The sequence below is a fragment of the Wasmannia auropunctata genome, unplaced genomic scaffold, assembly GCF_000956235.1.
Source record: "Wasmannia auropunctata unplaced genomic scaffold, wasmannia.A_1.0 LD335125.1, whole genome shotgun sequence".
In the NCBI taxonomy this organism is placed as follows: Eukaryota; Metazoa; Arthropoda; class Insecta; order Hymenoptera; family Formicidae; genus Wasmannia; species Wasmannia auropunctata.
This window is the reverse complement of record NW_012027765.1, coordinates 1-1,709: the sequence shown is the minus strand read 5'-3', so window position 1 is coordinate 1,709 and position 1,709 is coordinate 1. Positions and strand designations below refer to the sequence as shown.

The following is a 1,709-nucleotide window of genomic DNA, read 5'->3' as shown; positions in this document are numbered from 1 at the left end:
TTGTATCGCCAAATTTATTATTACTTTGTATATATTCCGTACCTCGTGCTAATGTACCGCGAAAAATACCTCCTTTTAGTGTGTAACTCGAAATGTCATTTCTATGTTCCAAAAAATACCTCGAATTTGGAGGTACTAGGTGATACATGATTAAGAGTGTGGTTGCCTCAATCGAAAGATTGAGATTATTGTTGTCCCTTTAATGTGGTTTACAGAACAAATAATGTGATTAAGAGATCTATAAGAGATCTATATCTTGCACACGGTACAGCACTAAAGAATTCAGTTCCATTGCAGCAGTATTACCTGTACTATTGCTCATACTTGAAGAACAAAATAAAATGTGCATAAATGTGTGTTACAACTGTATGTTGCGATTCTTGTTATTGTGGATGTACGATTTTATTTTTAAGTAAATTACCATATAAGGCAATGCTGATGGAAGATCGGAATTACTGACATTACAGTTATATGAATAACTCCGAATTGATTGAACGGGATTGAAATATACATGAAATGTAGTGGTGAGGTAAAGAAATTTGTAGTAAAAACAAAAATAAATAAATAAATTTTTAATTTTTTTTTCGTTTTCACTACAAATTTCTACGTTCCACCACTACATTTTATATCTATTTCAATCCTGTGAAAGGATTTTCAATTACGTTTAGTCAGATTGGAGATATTCATACAATTGTAATGTCGATAATTCTGACCTTCCAGCATTGCCTTAGCTATAAAATATATTTCTTATGCTATAAAAAATATCTCTAATGTATATACAGGATGTCCCGAAATTTGCGAATCAAAATATTATAGCAAGAAAATCTTCGAAAAATTAAGTAAAAAAAGTTATTTGTAAATTTTTATTTTAAGCAGTAATTTTTTAGATATACATATAAGAGTTTAAACTTAGCCAATTATAGATTAGTACGCGCGTGAAATGCGTGACTATCGACACGCTCTCGGATATATTTCCGTTTAACTGTAATCTATAATTGGCTAAATTTAAATAAATAATCTTATATCTTAAAAATTACTGCTTAAAATAAAAAATTCCAAATAACTTTTTACTTAATTATTCGAAGACTTTCTTGCTATAATTATATATTTTGATTCGCGAATTTCGGGACACTCTGTATGTATTAATGTATATTTATTTATGTTAATAGGAAAAAGTCATTTATTTTGTGATATTTTCTTTTCGTTCCCTTTTTACTTTCTCTTTTTACATCAGTACTAGAAAGTTCTTTTACCACTAGTCACTTTAGCACCGAACAATCTTATAAGATATACGCCATTGTCTCAGAGAGCTCGCTGTTATAAAAATAAGTGACAAGAACACGGAAAAAATTGCTGTGGATGTTACAACAATATTCTCTATGTTTGGAAAAGAAATGCATGTGAATTTAAGTTATATTGATGTTACTTGGCATTCATCTGTTAAGGTATGCTCATCAGTACGGTCGTCACAACCGTAGTGCTTAGGATAAATAATATTCGGTTAGAGTATCTTCATATATGTGGTTGCCTCAACCGAAGCATTATTGTTATCTCTCTAGTATGGTCTGTACAACTAATAGTATGATTGAGAGATATATATGATATAGTTGCACGTTACAACATTGAGGCTGAGAGTTCAGTTAACTATATAAATCACTTCCAAAGTATTTTAGTTCCTATAACTCTTCTAAATTGATGGGCGAAAATTA

General features: G+C 30.1%; 1 protein-coding gene across 1 annotated transcript in view; it reads right to left on the bottom strand.

The window, feature by feature from the left end:
* Positions 1–148, bottom strand: part of LOC105457738 (protein scarlet-like) — a 2,969-nt gene extending 2,821 nt beyond the window's left edge. Inside the window, exon 1 of the mRNA XM_011702574.1 lies at positions 43–148. Within this exon, the coding sequence (XP_011700876.1) occupies positions 43–148 (106 nt within the window). The remainder of the gene's footprint in view (positions 1–42) is intronic.
* Positions 149–1,709: the final 1,561 nt, after the last annotated feature.